The sequence below is a fragment of the Phocoena phocoena genome, chromosome 8 (assembly GCF_963924675.1).
Source record: "Phocoena phocoena chromosome 8, mPhoPho1.1, whole genome shotgun sequence".
Lineage (NCBI taxonomy): Eukaryota > Metazoa > Chordata > Mammalia > Artiodactyla > Phocoenidae > Phocoena > Phocoena phocoena.
In genome coordinates this window covers 105,220,699-105,246,531 of record NC_089226.1, presented here as the reverse complement: position 1 = coordinate 105,246,531, position 25,833 = coordinate 105,220,699, and the positions used below count along the sequence as shown (strand labels likewise).

Genomic DNA, 25,833 nt, shown 5'->3' with positions numbered 1-25,833 from the left:
GCAGCAGAGCTAACTAAGGGGTGTCTCACCCACTAGACTTAAGGGCAAGCACTGGGGCCTCTCTGGTCCTTCCTCCCTCCCTCCCTCCAGCAAAGGGTTGCTGAGTGTCTCTGATGTGTAGGTGCAGTGCTAGGTGCAGTGCTAGGCCCCAGCTGGGGACAGGGTCCCTGCCGCCACAGAGCCCACAGTCCCGTCCCCCCATCTGTCCTCCCACCACAGCTGGACACCACTGTCCCCAGTGTAGCCTGTCGACCTGCACTGGGAATCATATTTATAAAGAGACAAATCCTTGTGTTAAGGGAGCTTTCTGCAGATCCTGGCTTTCAGATAAGAGGTGTGTGCCTGAGGGTCCAGCCTGTCACACTGGACAACAATCACAGCTCAGCCCAGCCACGAGGTCCAGGCAGACCCGGGCATGAGTCCTGAGCTCGGCCACCCATTAGCTACACGGCTTCGCCACCCTCTCCCCAGCGCAAATAGGGCCGCGTCGTAATTCGCGTAGAGGGCTGCTCTGGGCACTAAGGCACTTAGCCACGGCCTCGCACGCAGCAGGCGCTCCGCAAGTGTTAGCCATCGTGAGAACAATTACTGCCAGCAGCGCCCAGTCACCATGCCTGGTCGATACCCCACCCCCCTGCCACCGGTCCTGGACCAATATTCTCACCATCTCCTGTGCTGTCCAGCCCCAGAGGGGTGCCCCAGCCGGGCACTCACACCCCCAGCTTTGGCCTCCAACCGGGCTGCCTGCGGACCAAAAGGGCAGCCACGAGCCTGTGGCATGGCTGCCCCACAGCTGGAGGCTGACCCGACTCACCGACGGCCTTGGCCACGTTCACGGCCTTGAGCCCCATCAGGTCGGGCAGCTGGTCGATGATGACGTCCCGGCTCGCCTTGACCTTGTGTACGCGCTCGATGCTGCGCCGCTGCCAGTCGGTCCAGTAGATGAAGTCCCCCAGCAGCGTGAACCCGAAAATGTGCGGGAGCTTGTCCTCCAGGAGCGTCCGCCGCTTTGTCCCGTCGATGTTGATCACCTGCAGGATGGCAGACGTAGGGCTGAACCAGCCTCGGGCCTGAACTGCCTGGAACAGGACGGGCCCCAGCAGCGTCTGTGCCTGGCGAGGCCACCTAACAAAGCCACGGCTCACTGGGGCAGCTGGATGAGTGATGTTTTCAGTGATGGGGCCACTGCCTCCCCTACCTGGGGGTGGATGCTGGGCTGAGAGGGGCAGGCAAGACAAACACGTGTCCTCTCTCTCGCCATTGCTGGTCGACTAGCAGTAGCTGCCTGGAATACCAAGGTGTGGGTCTCTGACCCGGGATGGGCTCCTTGATTAGTAATGTCCGCCAAGATGTAGAACGGGGAGGCACCAGTTCGCACCCTTGACGCAGAGCTCAGTTCCAAAAGGCTGGACAGCCAACGTACTGCACGCCCTGGGCAAAGCCTCCCACTTGTCTGTGGACTAATTTCTTGCTTGGTGAGCACCAGGTGAACTCTGAGGACGCTTCTGGGTCTAAGTCTGAGCCTACAGCTCTAAGATGCTTTCCAACACCAGACACACTAGTGGCTGTTTACTCTGAGATGTAAAAGCTAAATCTTTTTCTTGAAGAGTCAGCACTGATTAAAAGCATCAACCACAAAAGCCACAGAGGAGAAAACTACTATCAAACATAAAAACGCCTTAACCAACCGAAACACACAATCAGGATAAGATGTGGTTGTGATGACAGATGACCCTGTGGGAGCTGATGTGAAAAAGAAGATAAAAATGTAACATCCAAACTCTCCTGGCTCTCAAGCCAGGATGAAAGAGACATGATGAATTAAAGGCAGGTCTCAACAGGTCTCCTGCAGCCGGATTATATTTCCAGCTCATCAGAAAGGCTACAAACCTTCAGGTTTGCAGGTGGCAGACACATAAGACAGGTCGGGTGTGTGCTGAGCAGAAAAGACTTTGGTCCTCTGTTGTTGGACAGCACAGGACAAAACTGCTGGCTCAACCAGGAGTGGCAGGCAGCTCTGGGCCCTACAGCCAGGGGTCCCACCCCAGCTCTGCCCCACAGCCAAGTCCCTCTGCATCCCACATGGACCTCAACCTCTCCACCTGTAACTGAGGGTAGCAGCTAAAGTCACCCTGGAGGGACTTCCCTGGTGATCCAGCGGTTAAGACTCCACGTTCCCAACGCAGGGGGCCTGGGTTTGATCCCTGGTCAGGGAACTAGATCCCACATGCCTCAACTAAGAGCCCGCAAGCCACAACTGAAGATCCCACATGCCACCATGAAGATTCCACGTGTTGCAACTAACACCCAGTGCAGCCAAATAAATAAATATTAAAAAAATAAATAAAGTCACCCTGGGAACTTAACCAAAGAACAGTGGCTGGGCCCCAACCTGGGGCAATTACACCAAACTGGAAGGCCAGGTACGAGTCCCGAAAGCAGCTCCCCACAGGTGGCTCCAATGAGCAGCCCAGATGAGGACACCGGATGGGACCACGTCCTGTACCACGAGCTGGAGTGTAGACCTTGGGCTGTAGGATCTCCGTGCGGAGCTCTGGGCACCACGCCTGGCCCACTGGTTAGCCATACAGGGCAGGTGATGGATTAATCCTCCAAACTGGTCCAGGGTGCTGGTTCCGGCTTCGGCCCCACAAGAGGAAGGCAACATAAAGGCGATGAACACACGCTTTGCACAGAACTCAGACGTGGGGAGGGGTCTCGCCTGGGATTACCGCCGAGGAGGTGCACAGCAAGAGAAAGAGTGTCTCTAACAACACACAGCCCGTAAGAGGCAGGGCTCAAACCCCTGCTCCTTCCTTGACACAGCATAACCAGGGCTGGGCGCTGGGGGCGGGGGCGGGCAGAATGGTAGATGTAGGACATGATCGCTATAAAGAGAACATCCACATCTGGAAAATAAAGACTCCACCTTTTATATACCAAAATGTCAACAGCATCTCTTGAAGAGATTTTTCTCATCCTTCTCTATGTCCATATTTTCTTTATTTCCTTTAACAACTCAATTCCAGACATAAATAAGTGCATGTTCTATTGACTGAGGGGAGGAAGTACATGTTCCCTAGCTTAGGAAGGATGAAAGTGAGCCCGCAGAGGACAAGGGGCCAGATGGGGGGCGGGGGGAGACAGCCGCTGGCCAGCAGCAATCCCTCCCCCAACCTCTGTCCCCACATGCACCCTCGCCCCACCCTCTGGTTGCCCAGAACAAAGTGAGGAGGGTGTGAGCTGCTCCCCCCCGGGCTGGGCTGGCGGCACCCACCGCAAGGACAGAACCTTGGCTCTGGGCTGGCAGGGCCTCCCTCTGCCTCAGAAGCCCCTCCCTCACCCCATCCCACTTTGAACGATTACAGACCCCATGAAACACCTCTCAGGCCCTCCAACTTGGGAGGACATCAAGACTCTAACACTTGAGAAAATAAATGATCCCAAAGCGGCCTTTTTACGGCAGCTTTCAACACACCTTGACCAAATCCAACACATCTGTAGAAGTAACTCTGCTGGACCAGGCCTTTCCCAAATCCTGGAGCAGACAAGTAGGACCTGTGTACAGGGAACACACGTGTCAACCCCCCCGTCCCCAGGCTCCCTCTGGGGCCAACTCGGGGGCCTCCACCTTTCCTGGGCCCTGAGCGGAGCCCAGAAAGAACAGGATCGAATCTGGGCCACCTGATAACATGGGAGCCGGGAGAGAGCACAGGAGGCGGATTGCCGGGGACAGGGGCTGGCAAGCTGCTTCTGAAAAGGATCGTGAATACCTTCAGCTTTGAGGCCATAAGGTCCCTGTCGCGGTAAAGCAGCCACCGAGGGTGCCTAAAACAAGCGCGAGTGTGTTGCAATAAAACTTTATTTGTGCAAACAACAAAAATTAAAAACAAAAAACCTGGAAGTTCATATAATTTTCACATGTCACGAGATACCATTCTTTTGATTGTTTTCAATCACTTAAAAATGTAGGGAATTCCCTGGCAATCCAGTGGTTAGGACTCTGTGCTTTCACTGCCGAGGGCCTGGGTTCAATCCCTGGTCAGAGAACTCAGATCCCACATGCTGTGCAGTGCCGGAAAAAAAAAAAAAAGTGTAAAAACCACCGTGCGTTTGAAAGTGGCCCAAACATAGTAGTCATTCTGGCCTCCGGTCCACAGGTTTCAACCCCTGCTCAAGAAGTTCCCCTGCCCTTGATTTTCAGGAGAGGAAACTAGATACCTCCAGGAAGTTATGTCAAAATGGTCAAGCCAGATGCCGAAGGCGCCCGAGTGCCAGCCGGCCTTGCTGTCTGACCTTTTGGCCTCCGCCCTCCTGTGCTCGGCTGACTCCACACACCAAGCCCAGGTCTGGAGTGGGGTAGAGGCAGGGCAAGCAGAACGCACATCCATCCCCTGGCCAGCTCATTACACGACCCGCAGATCAACGGCTGCGTGATGCACAGAAGGGTGGGCAGACCCCAGAGAAGCCCGCCCTCAGCTGTACTCCAAGAGGCAGAACCCACAGCTGCGGGGGCTGCACGGCCACCCACAAAACAGTAGACCCCCGAAAGTCACCTGAGGTGCAATCGCCTTACACCGAATCCTCTGTTTCTAATGACTTGGCCGTGCAAAGAGGTGAGAGCCTGAGACCAACCCTTTGAAAGCACACGTTTAAAGAAAAAAAAGAGTTCTGCTCTCTGATGGAACAATTATACTCAGACACAAAGCCCCAAATTAAAACTGCTCTGGTTATTGTTTCACGTAACAAAAGAGATCTTACACACCCGCACAGCTTGTGGCCCCGCTGCCCGGAAGCCCTGCACCCTTCTTCCCCAGGGCTCATGGACCCGGACACACAGCCAATCCGTCACTCCTGCAATGAGTGTTTATTCTGTTCGTGCTGGAAGTCACCTCCATCGACTCAGGAAATGTCAGGAACAGGGGGACGGATGTATTTTTAACTTCTCAGGCTGTGATTCATCCTTGGCCCGCCTGCTCCACCGGGTGTGTCACTCCCCACCGGGTACTCCCCACGAATGCCTACCCTGACAGTAGACGGCCACCAGCAGATGGCAGCTGCAAGGCACACAACCTCCCCGTGGTCCTGGCCGAGTAAGACATCAGGGGGTGCTGCAGAGAGCCCAAGTGACCCCTGGGGCCTCCAACGAGTACAAGGCAAGCCACACACAGGTGACACTTCCTGCCCCAGAGACGGGCCAAACAGCCTGGACTATGGGTCGACCTGTAAAACTTCTTCTTCCATCCTCGGGGCGGGGAAACAGCTGGGGAGGAAGCTTTAGAAAGACAGCTCAAGTCCACGAAGGGCAAGGCCCGAGCCTGCTCTTACCCGGGAATGGCTAAAACCGCCATCCAGGGACCTGCCTGATCACTGTGCGAGCACAAGGGTGTTTAAACGCTTTGCCTATTTCAGGATTAATAACGGGGCACCATTCCTCCCGCTACTCTAGAAACTGGAGGAAACGGACAGGATATACACAAGTCAGTGAGAGGAGACGGCAGGGCTTCAGAACCAACGCGGCTGGAGAAGCAGCTAGGGTGCTGTCAGGGGAGCTTGAACGACCCGCACCCCAGCCCCCTGGGCCCCCATCCTCTCTGCTCGGCATCCCTCTAGAACACTGAACACCTGACGGGCTGCGGTTGTCCCGGTCACTGCTGTCTGTATCTCCCCTTCTAGAATACTGACCCCACCAGGGCATGGGTCTGTCCCGTGCTGCTTTTCCAGCACGAGGTGACATTCAGTGAGTGCTGCAGGATGAACAGATGCTCGCCCAGGGATGGGGAGGGGGTTGAGGGAAAGAGGCAGCGCGAGCTACGACAGGACAGGAGTTCCACTCGGGGATGATCCGACAGGCAGCTGTGGGGAAGGAGGATGCAGGACGGGCCGGTGAGGGGAAGTGGGGGACAGAGACAGTGGGGGAAGGACTAAGAGGGAGAGGTCGCTTCTGATGTAGACCCGGTGTGTCCTGACTCCCTGCCAGGGGATCAGCACAGAGACCCCAGTTCAAGCCCAGAGAGCTCCCACCTGCTTTGGGAGACATGGCCGCTCACAAACAAGTGAAAAGATGATGACTCCATAGCTAAGTGAGAGCACAAGCCCTGCATCGATGTGGAAGGTCTTACAGCCTCTGGCTGGGAGAGGCAGCCTCCAGGCCGGAACCAGGATGTTGCTGTTTTGGAAAGGAAGACCCTACACTGTGTGGCCAAGTGCGTGGATGAGGTGAGCTGCTCCCGTACGTGAGACCGTGGCGTGAGGCGGGAGGCGACTCAGGCTTCCGAGGGAGAGGGCCGGGGGCAGCTGGGCACGTGGGCTCAGGAAAAAGCTCTGGATGGAAGAATCTGCTTGGGAGAGGACCCACGCTGGGCTGTCATGGGCCCGGCACCTGCCAAGAAGCTGGTCAGAGGGAGAGGAGGGAAGTGCAGGGCCCGAGGGGCCATCAGTTAGAGACAGAAGAGGGAGACAGTGAGTCCGAGTTACTTTTACCAATAAAGTTGAGTCTTGTGGCGCAAGGCCGAAGAGCTGTGGCAGGTTGGGGGAGGAGAGGACAAGCCCTTGGGTTGGGAGCCTAGCTGGGCAGGGAGGGGGAGGGGGAAACATGCAAGCAAAGGGTGAGAGGCCGGGTCCTGAGGATGCGGCTGGAGCCACGGGAAAGTCTAAGCACCTGTGGGCAGGAACCTCTAACCCCAAGGGCTCTAGACTCAGGAAGAGGGTTAAGGAGGTGTCCCAGGGAACCCCCAGCCCAAGAGGGTGGGAAAGCAGGGAGCAGAGAGGCAGCTCTGTGGATGCAGAAAGAGGCGGGGGCTACACCCATGTCCACCCCACATGGCTCCAACCTGCGCACGTCGGGACTGCCCTGGCGGTCCATCCCTGGTCCCTGAGGACAGGAAGGGGACCTCAGGGCTGCCTCCCAGAGTGAGCCAGCCCCGGGCCCACCCCCACCCCCAGACGGGGAGCCACCCCGAGCTAATCCCCCGAGGGGCTGCCGACCTGAGGCTGGCCTGAACCCGCTGTCCAGGATGCCGTCACACGCAAGGCGGCAGGAGGCCCACCTGGAGGGCGGTGCGGCCCTGCCCGCAGTCTGGACTCAGTTGCACAAATCCATCTATGTGCCCGGACCGCCGTCCAGAGGAATCCCCACTTCGTGGACTCGGCCCTCTAGACCTTTGTTCTCCTCCTGGCTCGTCGGGGTATCAGCCACAGCTGCCCTGGGAAGTCATTTTCGGGACGGGCGGGCGAAGCGGGAACCTGACTGATGCCTCTTCAAAGGGAAGCCGGTGGACACCGCGTGGAGCTCCTTCCTGCCGGCGCCTGCGCTCGGAGCCAGGCCACGCGCACAAGCACGCGGGACAGAATCCCTTCTCCCATCCGAAGCAACCCGGCAAGATATGCCCAAGAAACACGCTCGGGCTCCTCAGCATCTATCTCGGGCATAATGTCTTAGAGACGTGACCACTGCTGGAAGCGTGTCCTGTCGCTGTGCTGACCTGGAAGAGCCCTCCCCTGACCGTCCCCCGGCCTGGGGTCCAACTGAGTCCTCAGGAAAGGAGACACGGCCCCTTGCCCTCGGCTATTCCCCCGAAGCCCATGGAATCCACCGTGACCCCAGCAGGGGCTTCTGCACCTGGGCTGGTGGCCTGATCCCAAGGTTCATGTAACATGTACCAGAGGAGCATCTGTTGGGCGTATTTACCAAGGTGACCCAGCACCTGGAGCAGAGCTGATGCCCACCGGGTGTTCAGTAGCAAACCCTGAGGCCCGAGAGTAGGGGGAGGGTGTCCACAGCAGGAACACACGGGCAAGTCCCCAGGCATGCTCGGGCCACCTCCAAGAAGCTCACCTTGGGGCATTTCACCACCGAAAAGAATGCCAGAAGGGTCTGCCCTGGGCTCCGGGCTTGACTCCAAGAAGCTGCCATGACCTAAGGCACCTGCTATTCATCGGGGCGCTTCCCACCCTTGGAGTTCACACGGAGAACCACCTCTATGTCTGTCCATGTCAGTGGCTTCCCTGGGGCAGGGGCGGAGGGAGAGTCCAGCACTAACCCCGAAGCTGGGGTCAGCTCTGGACGTGTGGGCAGGCGGCCTAGGTCAGCGTTCCCAAAGTGTGTGCCACCGGAGCCACGGCACGGAAAGAAAGGGGACCATAGATCGTGTAGTTTGAGAACACTTGCACAGTTTAGTCCCCCGTGGGAGGTCTGCTTATTAAAGTGTATTGGAGGCTCCAAAGAGAGAAGTGAGGCAGGAAAGTCACCGCATGTTTCCCAAGTTTGTTGGATTAAAGAATCCCAAACACTTCCAATTCTTCTGTCTCTCTTTTGGGGCCTCCTGGTGATTAGCTCCAAATCAGCAGGTGATACGCTTGTGGCGCGTGTTCCCGGTTTGTCCGTACCAGCCACCGCGTACTCTGCCGGCAATAACTTTGTCACTTACGCCACGCCCCTCCCCCATCGTCCTGCTACCATGATGTCCGCGTTTTAGGGCCTCTGTTGGTTACCCCTGAAGCTCTTCCCCACCTGTCCGCTCCTAACTTTGGTCCATCCTACTGTTCCATAACCACGGCAGATAACGTTTCTATTGTGTACCGTAGCCTGACGCTTCGGGCTCTGTCTGTGGATTGACTCTGAAAGCAGAAAATCAAAACGCACCTACTTGCTGCATGACCCTGAGCAGGTTACTGTCCCCTGGGCCTCAGTGCCTCATCCACACGTGGGGACGATGCCACACACCTCAAAACACTACTGTGGGACAGGCACATGGAAAGATGCTCAACACCACTCGTCCTCAGGAAAATGCAAATCAAAACCACCAGACACCACAGCACACCCGTGGGGATGGCCATAATAACAGGAGAATTTTACAAGTGTCAGTGAGGGTATGTTGACATCAGAACACTCACACACTGCTAGTGAGAATGTAAAATGGTGCAGACTGTGGAAGACAGCCTGACGATTCCTCGGTAAGTTAAAGATAAACCTCGTATATGCCCCAGCAATTCCACTCCTAGGTACGTGCCCCAAAGAATTAGAAACAGATGCTCAAATAAAAACTTGTACACAAATGCTCGTAACAGTATTATTCACAATCCCCAAAAGGTGGAAACAACCCACATGTCCACCAACAGATGAATGGATGAACAAAATGTGGTCTCTCCATACAATGGAGAAGGAATGAAGTACTGACACACGCTACCACACGGATGAACCCTGCCAACATTCTGCTGCGTGAGGCCAGACACGAAAGACCACTGATCGTACGATTCCACTCACATGAAACGTCCAGAACAGGCAAAGCCATAGAGACAGACGGGAGATTAGTGGTTGCCAGGGCAGAGGGGTGAAGAGGGGAGACTGGGGGCCAACTGCTTAACAGGTTATGGGGTTTGGGTGATGAAAATGTTCCCGAACTAGAGAGTGCTGATGGTTGGACACCACTGTGAATGTGCCACTGAGTTGTACACTTTAAAATGGTTAATTTTATGTTTATTTTACCAAAAAAACCCACTGCTGTGGGAGTAAACCGAGCGATGCCTGTAGTGCGTCTGGCAGTGTCAGCTGGACACGTGCATCCCCAACCCACTCCCGGGGTGGGCGTGGCTACGGACACGGTGGGCGTGGCTACGGACACGGTGGGCGTGGCTACGGACACGGTGGGCGTGGCCACGCCGCAGGAAACAAGGGTCTCGCCTTCAGGCTCAGAGGCTAGAGAGACAAGTGTCTTCAAACAAGATCCTTTCAAAAGTGACAGTTTATAGGGAACTCCAACAGGAAATGGTGCCAACTGCAGCTCCTTGGGTTTGCGTGGGAGAGGGATCTGCCCAGCCCTGAGTCCCCTTCACGTTCCCGCTCAGAAGCGTGGCTTGAAACCCCGTGACACAGACGCACGGTCATAGTCTCACTCCCGCCTTCCCCCTGCAAGCTGCCTGCTGGGGGTCTCCCCATGGAGCCGTGAGAAGAGTGAAGGTGACCCCCAGGTGGTGATATCAACGAGCAGTGATGTGACCAGAGCTGACAAGGATCATGCAGAAGCAACCGGAAGCGAGGGAGGCATCCAGCCGAGGAGAGGCACCAACGTCAGGGACCAATTTAACTACCGTACTACGGTCAAGAGCACCGCAAACAACGCACCCCCGAGCAAAACGCAAGATGCTAAAGAATGCGTACAGAGCACCACTTTAATCATGTAAAATCACACAAGACTGCGTGCTGTTCCGCGTGACGTCCACATAGTAAATGTCTTTTAATGCTTGGGAACGAATCGTCAAACTTAGGAGAGTGGTCCCCTCTGGCATCAGCTACATTATGTTTTATATGTTAGGTTGGGCGGTGGGTGTGTGTTATTTTTATGACTTTGTATTTTGAAACAGGAAGTTGCACACGGAGTTCAGAGGGTTCCTGCGTACCCTGTCCCAGTTTCCCCCTTAATAACATCTTTTTTTTTTTTTTTTTTGGCCACACCGTGCAGCATGCAGAATCTTAGTTCCCTGAACAGGGACTGAACCTGCACCCGCTGCAGTGGAAGGGCGGAGTCTTAACCACTGGACCGCCAGGGAAGTCCCCGGTGATAACATCTTACATAACCACATACACCCTATGGTGCTGTTAACTCAGCTACATACTTTCCGTATGTCAGAAACACATCACAGTAAGTTATTTCTTCAAGGATTCTATTTGGCCAAATAGCATAGCACAGGTATCTATCTGCTGCCCACCTGACACGTACGACAGGCTGCAGGGGTGGCCAGGCCAGCCTCTGCATAAAGATCAGGGCTCGACGGCTGCAGCACTGCGCCTCCACCTGCGCTGAGCAGCTCCGTGGACCAACGAAGATGACTCACCTCGATTTTGTCCGTCTTGGCATCTCCCCAGTACAGCTTCCCCTCCTGCAGGTCCAGAGCCAAGCCATTGGGCCAGCCCAGGGAGGTGTTGACCAGGACGCGCCGCTCCTGCCCGTCCAGGTTGGCGCACTCGATTTTGGGGTTCTCCCCCCAGTCTGTCCAGTACATGAGGCTGGAGAAGAAGTACATGTCCGTGACATTGCCCATCTGTCCCATCCAGGCTGCACCCCTAGGACTGAGAACAGCACCCACCCACCCACCACACCTGAGCCTGTGTGCAGGACCAGGGGCTCCACGGAGACAGCGGGGTCTTAACTACACAGGGCCTTAGGACTCAAAACAGCAGACGCCCTGCCAAGGGACCCAGGGGAGGGAGGGGCTGAGCTCCCAGAGGGAGGAAGAGGCAGAGTGGAACCTCCTTCGAGTAGCTGAAGGGCTCCCACGTGCAAAACAAAGCAGGCAACGCGCTCTCTGCGGCCCCGAGAAGCAAAGCAACATCCCGTGGGGCGCTGGGGGCCCTCCGGGGTCGGGGGGCTCAGCCCAGAGAAAGCGGCCAGAGCTGGGCCCTGAGCACAGCGCCTTTCCGGGCTGGCGGCCTCTCCTCTCCCGCCCCTGAACCCTGTGATCTTATAGTTGACCCGACCCCGTTTCCTGAGGTCCTCACACTCGAGGCCGGGGGGACCCCACCCCCCATTTCACAGGTAATGCCCACAGAGGGGGGTGACTTGACAGAGTTCATCGGTGGCAGAGTGGGAGCAGGTCCCCATCTCCCGAACCCAGAGCCCTCAGCCTGACACTGGAGCTGGCCACGAGCTCCTGCCTGCCTGGCCCTCAGACCCCAGGGGCCGGCTTCTCACCCCCACCCCCCCCTCCCAGGGGGACGGCCCTGCCCCTTGACAGCCACACAGAGCAGCGTCTGTCTGTCCACTCCCCCTCAGGCTCCACAGTGCTGCTCGAGCCCTGGGCCTGTCCAGCCACAGCCCCGTGACCCGCCTCTGAGGGCTGTGCCGCTGGGCTTCCATAGACAGAGGCAGCTCCACAGCAAGAGCACATCTGAAAGCCCCGGGGCGGGGACCAGAGTACAGGCTCCCTGGGCAGAGGCGCTGCAAGCCCTGCCCCCCACACACAGCAGGCACCTTGCGGGGTCGCCTCACACTGAGCCTCAGCCCTGGGGCAACGGGAGAAGCACCTGATGCCTTGTGGGCACTCCGATGGGGCACGTGCCTCGTGGGCATGGTTACAGTCAATGCAGCTCAGTCACTCCCCCCAGGGACCTTCCCGGGACCAGCTGCCTTCCAGGGCTGCCCTCCCAGCCCCTCCAGGCCATCCCCAGGACGCGGGCCCACATCCCGCACTGAGGGCGGGGGGCTTCCCCTGCAGCCCCAGCCCCCAAGAGGTCCCAGCACTCCTCCCCTCTTGGGGCCTGCCAGTTTCGTGTTCTTGGTCATGAGGTCCCAGGAAGGCACTCAGCTGCTACCCTCTGAGCAGCTGAGGGTCTCAGAAAGGATCCTACACTGATTGACCAGATTCACAGAATCCTAAATTGCAAAGTTGGAACCAGACTGTTAGGTCCAATCCCCACCTCCCATCTGTGTGACCTTGGGCAAGTCACTTAACCTCTCTGGGCTTCAGCTTCCTCCTCCGTACAACTGTACCTACCCCACGGGGCGAGAGGAGGAGAAAAATGTGCTTGCTACGTGGAACGTGCCTGGCAGAGATCTGGCACATGTGCAGTAACTGTTGCAGTGGCCACCACTCTTGTTACCATTATTAAGCCAGAAATCACCCCAGTGGAGGGCTCCATTTTACAGGTGAGGAGATTGAAGCCCAGGGGGAAAAATGACTTACCCAAGGTCTCCAGGATTTTCTATAAAGGTAACCAAGTTCTGTGTTAGAGCTTCTCAAAGTCTGGTCCCCAGATCAGCCTATCACCTGGGAGCTTGTTAGAAAGGCAAGTTCTCCTGAACCAGGACTCTGGGAGCAGGGCCCAGCCATCTGCTTCATCCTGATGTGGGAAGAAAGCTCCAGGACCACCGGCCCCCCGCAGCCTGGCTCCCAGCGCCCGCCCCCAGCCTTACCCCATCACGGGGTGCAGCACGATGGCACGGGGCTCGTCCAGGTCCTCGGACACCAGGATCTTGCGGGAGGTGCCGTTGAGGCGCGTCACCTCGATGCGGTCGGTGCCCGTGTCCGTCCAATAGAGGTTGCGGGCCACCCAGTCGACTGCAATGCCGTCGGGGTCGTTGATCTCGGTGTTGACCAGCGTCTGTGCCCCCGACCCGTCCAGGTACGCCCTGCGGATGGCACGCACCTCGTCGTCCGTCCAGTACACGTAGCCCTCCAGCGGGTCGTAGTCGATGGCGATGGCATGCCGGATATCATCCACCTGCAGCACGATGTCTGTGAAGTCCGGCGTGTCCAGCGAGATCCTCCGCAGGTCCGTCCGGCGGGCCAGTAGCAGCACCTCCTCGGCCCCTGTGGACACACGAGCAGTGGGGTCAGAGGTCGGCGGCAGGACAGGAGACCGGGCCTGCAGTGGGCGTGGCAGGAGAGGGGCTCAGCCAGGTCCCCGGGGCTTCCCTGGCAAGGACAAGTAATGTTAGGTAACGTTCGCCGAGATCTTCCTACACAGCCACTAGTTCATCCTCAGGAGAGATCCGTGCGGCTGGCGCTATTTGTACCATCATCTCACAGATGAGACAATGGAGGAAGCACAGAGAGGTTAAGCAACCAGCCAAAAGCCACACGGTCATCTGGCTTCAATCACTGTGTAAGAGCTGCCTCACACTCAGTCCCCCTTCTCCCCTGCAAGCCTCTCTCCTGGCCACAAACCAGCCCCAACTACCAGTCCCACCTGGGCCCTGGGCTCCAGGCCCCACTCGCCCACCATACTCCTCAAAGCCCCAACTGGACTCAAATGCCACCTCTTCCCTGAAGCCCACCCTGCCTCCCCACGCCCATCCAGCAAGGCAGCTTCAGGTCCCATGACCATACACGTCATCACAGGTCCATCGCTCCCAGGTGGCCGTCTCACCCACAGGGGTGAGCGCCCTGGGGGCAGGTGCCCCATCTCCCCCTTTGTCCCCCCAGCAGTATCATGTACTGTTGTGTATTGGTTTGTTGTGATTTCCAATCCGCTTGTTTACGACTTAAGTGAAGTTGTTTTTATCTAAAGGTGAATCTGTTTACGTGGAGGAAGCTGTGCCAGGGTGACGTCATCGACATGTCCTTGTCGATACACTCAGCTGGCGATGGGCTCCACTGGGGCTTCTCGATAAGGACAATGACGCAATGGACATTGAGGCTTTAAATACCAAGGGTCTGTGAGGACTGGGCAAGGCGACTCCTGGCTGAGCTCCTGCCGTGGACAGGCCACTCCTGGTCGGCAGTGCTGTGAGAGCTAACAACAGTCTCAGGAAGAAAGGGGACAGCTGTTCCTGCCCTGGTGAGGAGCCTCCTCGTAGGCAGTGGTACAGCCACGGAAGGGCCCCTGGAATGACGACCTTCAGAGCAGCCCACCTGGCCCGCCGTCACCAGTGCTGTCACCTGCTAGCTACGTGCCCCGGCAGCAAGGGACCTGAGCCGGCAACCAACACCCAGCTTTTTTTTTTTTGTGGTACGCGGGCCTCTCACTGTTGTGGCCTCTCCCGTTGCGGAGCACAGGCTCCGGACGCGCAGGCTCAGCGGCCATGGCTCACGGGCCCAGCCGCTCCGCGGCATGTGGGATCTTCCTGGACTGGGGCACGAACCCGTGTCCCCTGCATCGGCAGGCGGACTCTCAACAACTGCGCCACTAGGGAAGCCCAACACCCAGCTTTTAGTTGGACGGACTGACTACGGAGAGCCAACTCACAGCAAGGTACACCTCAACTACATTTGGACTTGACATCCTTCACTTTCCCTCTGCCTGGAACAATGATGTAATTGGTTTGGAGTACATTATTTCTTTATTGACTTATTAAGAGACATTATCCCATATGGTATTGGCTTGTGAACTATTATTATTAATATTATAAATCCTAATTCCCACAGCGAACCTGTGTTAGATAAATTATTGGCAAAGACAACCTCGGTCTCTGAGCATAACTTGCCCTAAACAAAACACATCTGACTCTGCCCTGGATCCTCCCTGGATTCATCAGAACTCCCAGGAGAAGTAGCCTCACGTGCTACTCCCTGGAGCCTCACATGGACTCAGGGGCCCTAGGAGCGCTGGCCAGCCGTGACTCGGACACCTCCGGAGGCTGCTGGGGTCAGGGTGTGGCCCCTCCCCCAGAGCTGGGTCACAGTCCGCATTCATTCGGGACCTTTCTGGTCTTAAGGCTCCTGCTTCCTTGAAGCAGAAAGATTAGGCTCACAGACACCTCCGGCACCCGGGGGCCACTTGCCTGGTTTGATGAAAGGCCCAGAATGGGGAAGGACCCACCTGAAGTTACACAGCTGTGAGGGATGGGGGCAGCCCAGCACCCTCTGCAGCCGACTGCCTGGTCTCCTCATGCCTGGTCCAGCCACAGCCCTCGAACAACTGACCGGCTTTTTGTCACAGGGGTGGAGCCTTCGGAACCCAGCGTTTTACAGGGGTTCTGGGGCCCCCTGCCCTGCATTTCAATTAAGGGCAGGAACCCCATCCGGACTGTGCTGCTCTGAGGCCCAGAGTTCATAACCCGATCCTCCCGCTAGAGGGCGCGCACGGACAGCATGGCTTCACGAGCCCAGTGCTGGGGAAACTGGGGCAGATGGGGGGAAAAGGGAGGTGCCCAAGGTGCCCGGCTACGTGGGAAACGTCCCAGATCCAAACTCAGATTTCGTTAGAGGTGTCCATGCAAGTTCTGGTTTGGTATGTGCTGGAGGGAGGGGAGGGGAATTCTGCATTTCAACCGATCGTCTTCTGCTGGGCTCCATTCCCAAAATGTTCTAGTGACATCAGACCTGTTTTTCAAGGGCCAGGTCACAGGCCTCCTCCTCCTCCAGGAAGCTGTTCCTCCCTCCCCTCCAAGTGGATGGACTGACCACACATATATGCCGCCTGCCCCTCTGCTTGCGCACCGCCCTTAGTGGCTCACAGGGATTCTGGCACATTGCCCCTCTGCGCTCCGCAGCCCCCAACACAGGGCCATGCCCAGAACAGGTGCTAACATCCTAGGACAAGCAGGGAGAATTCAGGGCAGAAACCTCCTGGCCCTGCCCCTGCTGTGTGATGCTGGGCAGGTCCCTAACCCTCTCTGGGCCTTAGTTTCCTCATTTATAGTGAAGAATCAGCCCAACCTGATGGTGTCTGAGTCCCCATTTAGCTCTGACATCAAGGGGACCATAAACCAAACTCTACGGAGGGCTCTGCCTTCATCTGCCACCATGGGGGCTGGGGGAGGGAGCTCCCCAGAAAATGCTGGGTCCCGATGGAACCAGACGCTTGGTCGCCAAACATATTTCCAGCTTGTTCCACCCGTCCCTGTTCCCATAATCCTCCAGACACAATCACCTGAAATAGCATAGTCCTCACACCGATCTCTGAGGCGTGATCACGCCCCATTTTCCTGAGGAGGAACCCGATGCAGAGAGAGGTTAAGCTCCCCGCCCAAGGACACACGGCAGCAAGGTACCACGAAACACTTCAATCCCCGGAGCTGGCACACGCAGGAAGCCCAAGATCGGTGCGCCGGCCCAGCAGGCTCGCTCACCCCCGCGGTCTCTTTGTGGGCAGCTACACTAGGCCAGGCCCCGGACCAGGTGCTGGGGTTCGGGGTGGACACAAAAGATGCGGGAATTGCCCCCACGGTGCTCCTGGGGTCACGGGACAGAGACCTTCAGCGAGCAAGACCATTAACGAATCAGTGCTGGGAAGGAAAGCTGGGGTCACGGGCACCTGTGAAGGGGGCCGGCTGAGACTGGTGGCGGGGGACTGGCCTCCAGCTGCAAGAGCCTCTGGGATCCATGTGGCTGTGACCATGCAGCAGATTCCAGCAGCCTGTCCCCGTGGGCACAGAGCCACCAGGGACGAAGTGTGCCTGGTGCCAGCCCTCTGGTAACCAGGTCGGTACAAAGCCTCAAGCACACCCCGCCATCAGGGAACCCCATTTTCAGCATTCCTCAGAATTAAGTCTCTGTGGCTGAGGCAGTAATTAAACTCTGGGATAAATCTGTAGGTGTTAATTGACTCCAAGGCTGGGGCAGGGGAGTGTCTCCGACACCCTTGGGCTGCAGAGCCTTTGAGGTTTTTACTTGAGTTTTGCCGAGAGAGAACGGGACCCCCAGGAAAGAGCCGCGGCCTGGCCTGTCTGCCTGAAGGTCGGAGCAGGCAGTGCCCAGCACAGAGGCGTGGGGCACGCCACCCAGGGCCAGGCCAGCGGGGGCAGCCGTGAAGAGAGGACCACGGGCCTGGGCCCCTTCCTTGGCAGATGCTCATTAGGGCAACCTCCAGGGTCGTCTGTAGGGAGGTGTGAGCGGCAGCCTGCTTCGGGCCCCCTGGGGTGGGCGCAGGGCGCTGTGCCGGGCCCGGAAGAAGAGAGGCCAACCCCCTCCCTGGGACCAGACACAGAGCCTGGGGAGGAGTTCGTTTAAACACCAGGGAAGTAAACTGTTTAGAAACTAACAGTTTGGCCAAATGGTTTCCTCTGGGGTTGTTTAAACAAACAGCCTGCCCCACAGAGCTGCCAGAGAAAGTGAAACCTTCCCTCCCGGCTGCACAGAGGTCCCTGCAGCCTCCTCTGGGCAGGCTCCTGACCCCTGCCCCTCCCCCTGCACGCAGGCAGGAAAGAGCGGGGGCATCCGTGCCTCGGAGCCAAGCGCAGGGCACGGGGCACAGGCCAGGCCAGGGCACTGCCTTCCTGGCAGTATGTTCGCCTCAAAACACAAAAGCAGACTGGACAGAGGGCCCAATGCCACGGACACGTCCAGCTCAACGGCCTCCCTCCCTGCCAACATCCATTCAGACCAAGCCACCGTCCGTTCTGGGGCACCGTCCCTGTGCCAGGCCCGGGATCGCGCAAACGAGGGGACACAGAGAAGGGCTGCTGTAACATCCCCACCAACCGGGTGGCTCGGATCAGCAGAGACTGACTCTCTCACAGTCCTGGAGGTCAGAAGTCAAAACCCAAGGTGCTGGCAGGGCCGCGCTCTCGTGGAAGGCTCTGGGGAGCATCCTTCCTCGCCCCTTCCGGCTTCTGATGGTTGCCAGCGATCCCTGATGTTCCTTGGTTTGTGGCTGGATCCCTCCAATCTCTGCCTCCATCTTTACGTGACCTCCTCCCCTGTGTGTCTGTGTCTAAATCTCCCTCTTATAAGATGACCAGTCACTGGGTTTAGGGCCCACCCCAATCCAGCATGACCTCATCTTAACTTGGTTACAACCGCAAAGACGCTACTTCCAAGTTAGGTCACATCCACAGGCTCCGGAGTGGGGATTTCACTGTGTGTATTCGGCGGGGGTGGGGGGCGACACACACACCATTCAGCTCCCAACAAGTGCGGAACAGAGGGTAAGGGGACAGTCTCCATAGAAGGATGGGTTCAAGGGCAGGAACTCCAGACAGAAGGGTTGGCATGGGCAGCAGCATGGAGGCCGGAGGGCGCAGGGGCCGCTCTGCAGCCCCGTGGGCAGGAGTGGGGCTGACCATCAACCGCCCCCTCCCCGTGGGGTCTGGTCTGAGTTCGGAGGCTGGGTGCCCCCCGAGGGTTTGCATGGTCCCGCAGGCCACGACTCTTCCCTGAATACCTTCTGCCCGCAGGACGCAGGGGCAGCTCTGAGCCCACCCCTGTCTGCAAGGAAGCCTCGTGCAAGTGGTAGCTCGTGCCTGTAGCAGAAGCCCAGCCACAAGACACACAGAGAACCACCTGGAACAGAGGCCAGCAGGAAACCCAGGTGAACACCTGCAGTGCTATCTCTGGACCATTCCAGCCGGCCTTCCGGTCTCCAGCAGGGGTCTGTGTGCTTTCTGTCAAGGGCCAGGTGGCAGACGCTCCAGGCTCTGCAAGGCCACGGCCACTTCTCTCAACCCCTCGGCTCCACCGCGGCAGCTTGAAAGCTGCCACAGACGACGGGTCGGCAAAGGTGTGCAAAGAAAACGTGCTCCGTGGACACTGGAATCTGAAGGTCCTCTCATTTTCCCAGGTCACAAAACACTCTTCTCGTGATGTTCTTTCAACCATGTAAAAATGTAAGAACGAAACTTAGCCCGCGGCTGCCCCAGAACAGGCAGCAAGCAATCTGGCCCGTGGGTGGCGGTGTGTCGACCCCTGCATGGGAAATACGTGTGACTTTTACAATATTAGAAATCAATTCTAATACTAAGGGAAACTGCGTCAGGAGGGAGAGCAGGTACAGAGGGGCTCTCAGTGCTCTCCATTCCACTGTCCTGTAAACCGAAAACTACTCTAAAAAACAAAGTCTGTTAAGTGTTTTAAAGAAAGGTAAAAGGCGTATAAATCAACAAGAAAACTACCCAGACCACAACAATAAACAGGCAAAGACCATAAACACAAATTAACAGAAGAAAAAAAACACAACCAATAAACACGAAGAATGGGTAACTTCTCTGTAACTTGCAAGTAGAAGCAGGAGGCCAGTGGCTACCAGCTCGGTTGCAAGACGGGTTAACGCTCCGGGGTGGGGGGGGGGGGTTGCACATCCCCCCAGCCTCCCAGGGGACTGTCCCGGGCACACGTTTCCTGGATGGCAATGTGGCTCAGGGACCCTCTGACCCGGCAACTTCCCCTCTGAGAAGCCAGCCCAAAGCAGCAGCTAGAAATGCACATGGATTCCTGGTCACAGAGGATCACTGAGGCTTGGTGAAAACAGCGAAACCCACACACCCGAGGGAAAGAAGCTGTAAATGATCTAAAAAGATCCCACAAAAGGAAAGCATTACATAAATGAAGGGGCTGGGGGTCCAGGTCAGCCGTTACACACAGCCCAGACAGCACACTCTGGAGAAGGGCAGAGGCAGGAAAAGCTCGTGACATGATAAGCAGGAAAGTCAGCCGTGACGCTGCACATACAACACAAGTCACGCAGAGAGCTGTGAACGCGTGCATGGAGAAAGGCCAGGAAACACCTCAAGGTGTTAACAGCGGCTATCTTTGGGTGGCAAAATTAAGGGTGTTTCTTATTTTCTCCAGTATTTTTTTGGATGTTTTCCTTCCTATAGTGAACACAAATGTTACTCTGTAACAAGAAAAAACCAAGGCTTTAAAAGAGGGGTGCACGCATTCGTCCTTAGAGGATCGCACGGTCTAGGTGGGGAGGTGGGTCTGGACTCCGGGGACCCACCGGGTCTTTCTCACTAGGCCACCTGTGGTGGGGGGGGAGAAGCGTCCTAGCCCTCCATTAAATTGCCACAGGCCGGGGTTGGGGGGACGGGGTGCGATCTATTCGACCTCCAGGTTCTGAGCTGTTTGGGGGTGCAGAACAACAGGAGAAGGAAAGGATGGGGCAGAAGCACCCACAGCCCCCCAGACAGCCCGGCAGGACACTGCTGGTGGTCGCCCAGTGTGGGAACCTACCTGAAAGGGCCTCACAGTTAAGCCCCTCCAAGCCCCAACGTGGGGAAAGGGATTTTTCACTAAAGGGCAAAGTAACAGCGCATCCCAGGCAATAGACTGACCAAATTAACGCCGATGAAAGAGGCAGGGCCCTTGACCTCCCCGCCCTCCAACCCAGCGGGCAGGGTGGACATCACCTCCATCCCCCGCTGAACCAACTGCAGGTCTAAGGTCACGGCCCCCGGCGGGAAGGACCAGCCCCCCACACACAGAGGCTCACGCCCCAAGGTCCCCCCAAGGCCGCACCAACCCCAGAAGCTTCCTCCTGCCACAAAGGCAGAGCCAGGCCCAGCACAGGCCGCCCTCCACGCTGCAGTTTCTAAGGCCATAAACAGCTTCACAGCCGGCAGACGGCTGGCTTCTTTTTGTATTTTAGCAATTGATTTTCTCCACTGCCCCCCGGGGGTAAGTGGTTGGACAAACACTGAGACCATAAGCTGACACCCAGGCCCAGGAAACCGCGCCGAGCGGCTGCAGGGTCACAAGGCGCAGAGGAAGTGGCCAGGTCGGGCACCGGCTCCGCTGGAAACCCGAGGCCCAAGCAGCTGTCCCCCCGCACGGCCCACCCCCGGCCTCCAGGCCAGCAATCGGGGAGGCTGCAGCCCCTGGGAACCACCAGCCAGACAGGCACCCCAGCCTGGAGCTGGGGCTGTGTGCATGGCGTCACCCCTGCCCTGCGACCAGGGGTGGCCGGATAGCAGCCGGGTTAGCGCCAGCCCTGTGACCCCCCCCCCCCAGAGGCCAGCCCCACTGCCTCACTGAGCGACCCTGAGCGAGTAAGCTGGCCTGTCTCCTCACAGGTAGGACTCGGGTGTGGATAAGGCCCCCAGAGAGGCTGGGAGGTCCCATGACAAAGCGGGTGAGCCCCGGAGCTCGAGGCCACCGCCCCAGAGCATGTCCCCTCCCAGCGGCACTGAACACGCACCCAGGTACCCATGGGGGGTGGGGAGAGAGAGAGACACGTTTGAACAAAGTGTGGCCGGCTGGACAAATTAGAAGTGGGCAGCCTGGTCCCCCGAAAGGCAGGAGTGCGGGCTGAGGGCTGTCAGACAGCTGGTGACTTGCATGAGGAAGTCTGCGTCCCACCTCTTCAGGCAGGTGGCTCAGTTCTTTAAAAAGCCCACACAGGGGGCCTTGCTGGTCCACAAGGAGGGCAGACCAGAGGTGTCCCACAGACGACCTTGGTTCACCACATGTGGACGCCCCCGGGGCCCAGGCGGTGCAGGGCAGGGGCTGGGGCAGACCCTGAGCCAGGCTGCCCGGGTTCAGATCCCATCTCTGTCCCTTCTTCCATGGCCTTGAGCAAGCTCTGCCTGTCCTTGGCTATGAAGCAGGCTAGCCACAGACCCTCCCTCACACAGCGCCACCCTCCCCCCCCAGCCCCCAGGAGGCACCAATGAGCACAGAAACGTTATTACTGGGCTTGCCCACCCTGCCCAGCAGTGGAGGCCAAAATCACAGAGTGGGCTGAGTCATATGAAAATGCCACCTCTCTAGCTCAAAGGTGGTCGAGCATCAGTGGTTTACACGGGTGAACCCAACTCAAGCGCCCTGCACTTGACAGCTTATAAGGCACTTTCAGAGATACGATCTTGTCCGGTAACTCCCAGGTCAACGAGGCACGAAAATCCTGCACTTCGTCGGGGTCACAGCCACATGCTGTGGGATCCGGGACAGACGCAGATGTCTTGACTCCCACCCAAGCCTGTCCCTGGGGGTGGCCGGGAAGGGACACGGGGAGGCCCCTATTGGCACAGTCGCCAGAGTCGTTCCCGGTCCCAGGACGACCAAAGAACCTCAGCTCTTACACAGCAAAAGCTCTTGAAGGCAGCTAACTGACTTCCCAGCTCTCTTCCTGGGCCTGGCGAGGCCTATGGGAAGCCAGCATCCCTCCCTCCTCGTGGAGGTGGGAACAGAGCCTGACACACCTCCCGGGGGGCTGGCAGCATCTGAACAGAGGCCTGAAGGAGCCAAAGGGAAGGGGCTGCAGGCCGTGGGCACAGCACAGGCAAAGGCAGAAAGGCAGGTGCTCAGAAGGCGGCCTGGAGACAAGCCAGAGGGTGAAAAAGAGCCTGCTGTTCTCCCTCTAATGACAAGCCAGGAGCCCTAGGGGTCAGCCCAGCACACCCCGGGCCTCTGGTCACCGCCCCCAGGGCACATGGAATTGGAGAGTCGTCCCAGGCCCAAGGGCACAGTCAGTGGTACCCAGACAGGGAATCTGCAGCTGTCACCAAAGCCAGAGAGGGCACAAGGGGCACATGGCCAGGAAGGGCAGCCTGGGAGCTGGGGGGTCTACCAGGACCTGGACCCTGAGAGCCCAGAACTTGTCTCCAAAGCTGAGGGAAGCCGTCTCAGCTCCGGGGTCAGTTTAGGGCCAGGCTGGAGCTGGGCTCAGCTGCAGAAGCAAGGGGCACATCGGACAGGCTGGGAGGAACGGGGCTAGTAGGGGAGGGGGGTGACCGCAGTCTAACTCTGCGGCCAGTGGACACGGGCATCCGTACAGCTGACACACCCGGGAGGCGCCGTCTGCCTTGGGCCCCAGCCCCACGATGACACTTTTCTCTTTCTAAGAATATGACATGCTCCCCTCTCCTATTTTATTAGGTTTAAAAGTTAGTCTTCAGACTCAGACACAAAAGAACACATGCTGTGTGGCTCCATTTCTATGACGCTCCGGAACAGGCAAAACTAATCCGTGGTGATAGAAGTCAGGACAGCGGCTGCCTCTGTGGGGCGGGGGGAGCTGCCAAGGGCACCAGGGAATTTTCTGGGTGGTGGAAACGTTCTGTATCTGTCGAGGGGTGGTGGTTAGGCTGATGTATACAACTGTCAAAGCTCATCAAAACGTACACTTAGAATCTGTGCACTTTATTGTCCACAAGTTATACCTCAATTTCTTAAAAAAAAAAAAAAAGTTAGTGCTTGGGCTTGTTACACAATTTCCTGGGACTGTGCAATCTGATTTTCTTGCTATTAAAAATTCACGGTCCATGGCTGAGAACAGCAGCTGCCTTCTGTTTGCAGAGTCGACGCCAATCACAGCCCGGGCGGCGGCGGCCTCAGCCACAAGGGCCTCTTTTCTTTTCCCTTCGACCTACTTCCCTGATAAGTGACAAGACAGCCAGACTGGGAACAAACGCACCCCTTATTCCTTGGCCCTGAGCCTCGGCTAATCCTCCCGGACAGACGGATGGATGTGAGGGGCCCAGTTGTCAGTCTGCCCATCAGACCCGACAGTGGACGCCTCTGTTCCTCCCGCTGCCTCTGCCGGCCACACCCCCGCCGTCTTTTTGTTTCCTGTCCCCGAGAACATCTGTTAAAACTCCTTCTTGGCAAGGTGCGGCAGGCGGACTGTAAATCACCAAGCCCCCAACTCCCGCCCTGCCCCGACGGCAGCCTCATCTGGAAAGGCTGGGGCGGGGGGAGAGAATGACGCCACAGCACAGCCTGACCACCCCCAGGCGGTGAAGCCACACGCCCTGGACACGGGCGCACGGGTCACTTGCCCAGGTTGCTCAGGCCCGGAGGAGGGGGGTGCACGGCCCAGAAGCCTCCGGGCACGAGGAACACACAGGGACAAAAGTCAAAACAGCAGGGCAGGTCCCACAGAGGTCCAGCCCAAGGGCAGCAGGAGTCTCCCTCGGACGTGGTGGCAACTCCCAAAGAAGGCCCCGCTGCTGCCGTTTTTAGCCCATTCCACATAATTGGAAAAACATGGGGAAAACCAAAGCCAGCTGGGCACCTCCGTCTGTGCAGCTGCGAGGGAGGGTGCGGGGAGGCCGGTGCTTCAGGCTGGAGGGCGTGCGGGCGCACGGCCTGGCCCAGGATGGGCTCCTGGCCCCCTCGCGCCTGGGGGACAAGAGTCACTCGGCCCCCCAGGTCTCACCCAGCCCCCAGCAGAGCCAGAGCTGAGGAGGGGCCACTTGCTGTGACATCTTTCCCAGTCTCAGAACCTACAGGACCCTCCCTGGGGACCTGAGACACGGCACCCCAGAGCCAGTGGGTGTTACCCAACCCGCAGGGCCGTGGGACATGAGACGCCCCTCAGGCCAAAGGCAGGGAGTCCGGAGTCTCCCATCCTGAGTGTCCCGCCCCCCCCCACCCCCGCACCCGGAGCAGGGGGAGGTCCTCTGATCTCCCCAGGTCACAGGCGAGGAAACTGCAGCTCGGAGCGCTGACGGACTCCCCGCCCTGCCGGCGTCCAGCAGCGAGCGATTCCGCCCCCACCGCACCCTCTGCTTCTCGGGGGACCCTACACGTCCCTGGGATGTCGCAGGCTCCCATTCACTGGGGTCTGAGCATCACCCCATCTCAGTTCCTTCCTTGGGGAAGGCAGTGACCCCTACACAGGGCTGGCTCTCATTTGCTCAAAATCAGGAAAAGATGGGATTCACACACGTCACAAAAACTTCTTCACCTTCAGCTCCACGAAGCATAAAAGGTCAGACGCCTGGGATGAGAGCCCCAAGAATCCGCAAGTCACGCCCTGGCTTCAAATCCTGAGGTGTTTCCAGCTGTGCGGGTGGCTCCCGACCCGCTGCCCAGCGGCTGTCTGGGGCTCGTGTCCAGTGCAGAGGCAGCTCTCCACCTCCCATGCCCTATCCCTTGTCGTGGAGACTGATTTGCTGGGGCCGGGGAACCTGGATGCGACATAAGGGGCCGAGCAATTCCAACATAGCCAGGCCCCTGCCACCCCCAACCCAGAAACCCTCCAGCCCGACGCCGGCCTGCATCCCACAGAAAGGAGAGCCACGTGCCCGGCGCCCTCACCGGCTGTGTGAGGAGGGCTCCCCAAACCCCACGACCCCTCCCAGCTCCTCTCGGCACCAGCTGGCCTCCACGTCCACTTCTGGTTCCAAATGTCCAGGGAAGAACTGCTCTCCTGCCATCTTGCCTGCCTGGCTCCTAGTTCAAGTTCAAATGCAAGCACAGTTCATATTTGTTGGGCATCCAGGCCTTCCTCTCAACAACCCCATGAATCGGGTACTACGATCATCCCTTTTTACATCTGAGGAGACAGAAGCACAGAGAGGCTGAGTCAATTTCCCAAGATCACACAGCCTGGACGTGAGTTAAGGTATCGTAAAAGGAAGACTGGACATAGAAAGCCATCACGTGATTGAAAATCACTCTAAATTCTGGGTTTGCCTGAGACGGAATTTCCTTTTCACCCCAAAAACCTTTGGCAGGCTCTCAACCGCAGACCAAAGCCATGTTATATCTGTTGCCTCTGACCCAGCCCCTTCTGGATGGAAGTCACACCTGCGCGGGCTTAGTCCATTTCTGTCTTTCCCGAAGGCCTTTCCTCTAGCCCAGGGCCAGTTCCTGAGCCCCCACTGTGTGGCCTCGGCTCTTCACCACCAACCCCCAGCACACTGGACCTCACCAATTCCAAAGCCAAGAAGAGATCCCCAAGTGATCCCAGGGCCTCCTCGGCCAGCCCCGGAATTCCATCCTCCCACC

General features: G+C 57.9%; 1 protein-coding gene across 1 annotated transcript in view; it reads right to left on the bottom strand.

Annotated features, from left to right (window-relative positions):
- The window catches only part of LRP5 (LDL receptor related protein 5), a 79,628-nt gene that overhangs the window by 38,378 nt on the left and 15,417 nt on the right, over positions 1-25,833 (bottom strand). The window contains exons 6-8 of the mRNA XM_065882602.1: positions 12,912-13,308; positions 10,834-11,005; positions 815-1,031 (exon numbers count right to left, since the gene is read on the bottom strand). Of these exons, the coding sequence (XP_065738674.1) occupies positions 815-1,031; positions 10,834-11,005; positions 12,912-13,308 (786 nt within the window). The remainder of the gene's footprint in view (positions 1-814; positions 1,032-10,833; positions 11,006-12,911; positions 13,309-25,833) is intronic.